Below are 1,852 nucleotides of genomic sequence, written 5' to 3' on the forward strand. Positions count from 1 at the left end.
GCCAATGCTGAAGCAAAAGATCTAAACCAGGTCCAATGAAGTAATCTCCAAGTGAAGTCAATGAAGGATGATTCGGATTTTGATCTGAAGATCCCTGAACAACGAGCGATTGGTTATACGGATTGATCATTATAACTCTATTGTTATTACTATCCCTCTCACGAGAATTATCCCAATCGTTATCAGAACTTTCATACTCTGAAGCAATCCCTGCACGAATCCCTTGAAGTAACTGCAATATATTCCCCGAGCTTCTTCGTCTTCGCCTCAAGATAGACTCAAACTCTCTATCCAAATCAATCTCTCCACCATGCCGCCTAGCTCGATGATGATAATACACATTACTGTTATTATTATTATCATTCCCATCAGCATTACTCAATTCATCACCATTATCATCATTCTCTTCACCAAACTCTGATCTTCTAAACCTTCTTCGTCTCCGAGGACTACTCATCATTCCAAGCAAGATTGGTGCCCATAGAGACAATGCACGGTCTGTTCCAAAATCGGTTTCTGAATCTTGAACATCTCTTATGCCTCTACCTCCACCACCACCGCTATTACCACTCATTTCTTCGATGAATCCGCTTTGACAAAAGGGACATTTGATCTCAGATTCCATTATTGGATTCACCATTTGTGAACACATGTGACACCAATACCTAGCTGCCATTGTTTCCTCCATACCTATCCTCCTTCAACCCCAAATCTCTTAATTCTGCAAACAAGAAGAACACACAATGAAACCCTAGATATATGTTAATTTGTCAATCATCTTCCACTTCAGGTTCTAAATTCAGATCTAAGACCCTTAAAAGTTTATAACTTTATACAGATTTTGTCATTAATATCAAAATTTAATACCAATCAAATTCAGACAAAGCTTAGATTTTTACACCAATTTGGATAAAACCCACAAAGAATTAAACCCAAAAAAAAAAAAAAAATCTGAAGAACCCAGAATCTTGTAAAAGATCAAAAAAGAGAAACAAAACCCTGAAAAAAGGAATCAAATTTCTAGCTTTTTATTTTCTTCCTTTGTCATATATTTTCTCAAACAAAAAAAAAATAAAGAAATAAAGAAACACAATCTAAAGAAAGAAAGAAAAACCCAGTTTTTTTTTTTTTGTTAAAAGAAAACCCCAGTTTTTTTACATGCTCATACGGTCATACCTTTAATTAAAATGTCTCTACTTTTTCTTGAAAACCCAAGAATCTTTTTCAAATCTGTTCTTCCTTGTTTCGATTCCTTTATAGAAAATCAAACCCAGAAAAAGGCTTAATTTTTTTGTCCAAGGATATGAGAAAAAATGGAGAAGAAAAGAAAGAAAGAGGAAATGAAGAAGAAAGAGTGGAAGGAAACAAAACAAAACAACCCAACCACGTCCTCTTCTAACCCCAACTCGTTCCTTGTTTTCTCTTTACTTTATGTCCTTGTCTTAATTAGCATTTATCATCTTTGATTATAAAATTATTAATCAAGTTTTTTTTATCACATTAATCAAGTTTAAGACTTTTTGTTAATTATAGTCTTTTGCTTCCTTAACTAATTTTGAGGCTTATTTATTACTAATCATCTATCACTAGCTGATTCAACGCCTGTGGTCTTCGTTTAATTGCGTTTCCAATACTATTTGTTTTGTTATATACTTATATTATATTGACAACTTGTATATTCTAGTTGCAATGAGAATAATAAGGTATCTTCTTCTAGGTAAATTGTATGTAAATATTCGTTTGATGTAGACTTTTTAGATTAATGAAAGCTTTTATAGACGCGTGAACTTTATTTTTAGAATTGAGTAAACATTCTTCAATAGAGTGTTCACTATTTGTTGTATTCACAAAC

At 32.9% G+C, this 1,852-nt stretch overlaps 1 protein-coding gene across 1 annotated transcript; it reads right to left on the reverse strand.

The window, feature by feature from the left end:
• Window positions 1-8: 8 nt before the first annotated feature.
• Window positions 9-1,395, reverse strand: LOC9298570 (the record flags this gene model as incomplete). The annotated part of the gene is made up of 2 exons (XM_002862447.2): window positions 1,177-1,395; window positions 9-721 (listed from the first exon to the last, which is right to left on the reverse strand). A coding segment is annotated over exon 2 (680 nt), but the record flags the coding sequence as incomplete, so codon positions are not given.
• Between the last annotated feature and the right edge of the window lie 457 nt (window positions 1,396-1,852).

Source organism: Arabidopsis lyrata (assembly GCF_000004255.2).
Source record: "Arabidopsis lyrata subsp. lyrata unplaced genomic scaffold ARALYscaffold_419, whole genome shotgun sequence".
NCBI classification, from domain to species: domain Eukaryota; kingdom Viridiplantae; phylum Streptophyta; class Magnoliopsida; order Brassicales; family Brassicaceae; genus Arabidopsis; species Arabidopsis lyrata.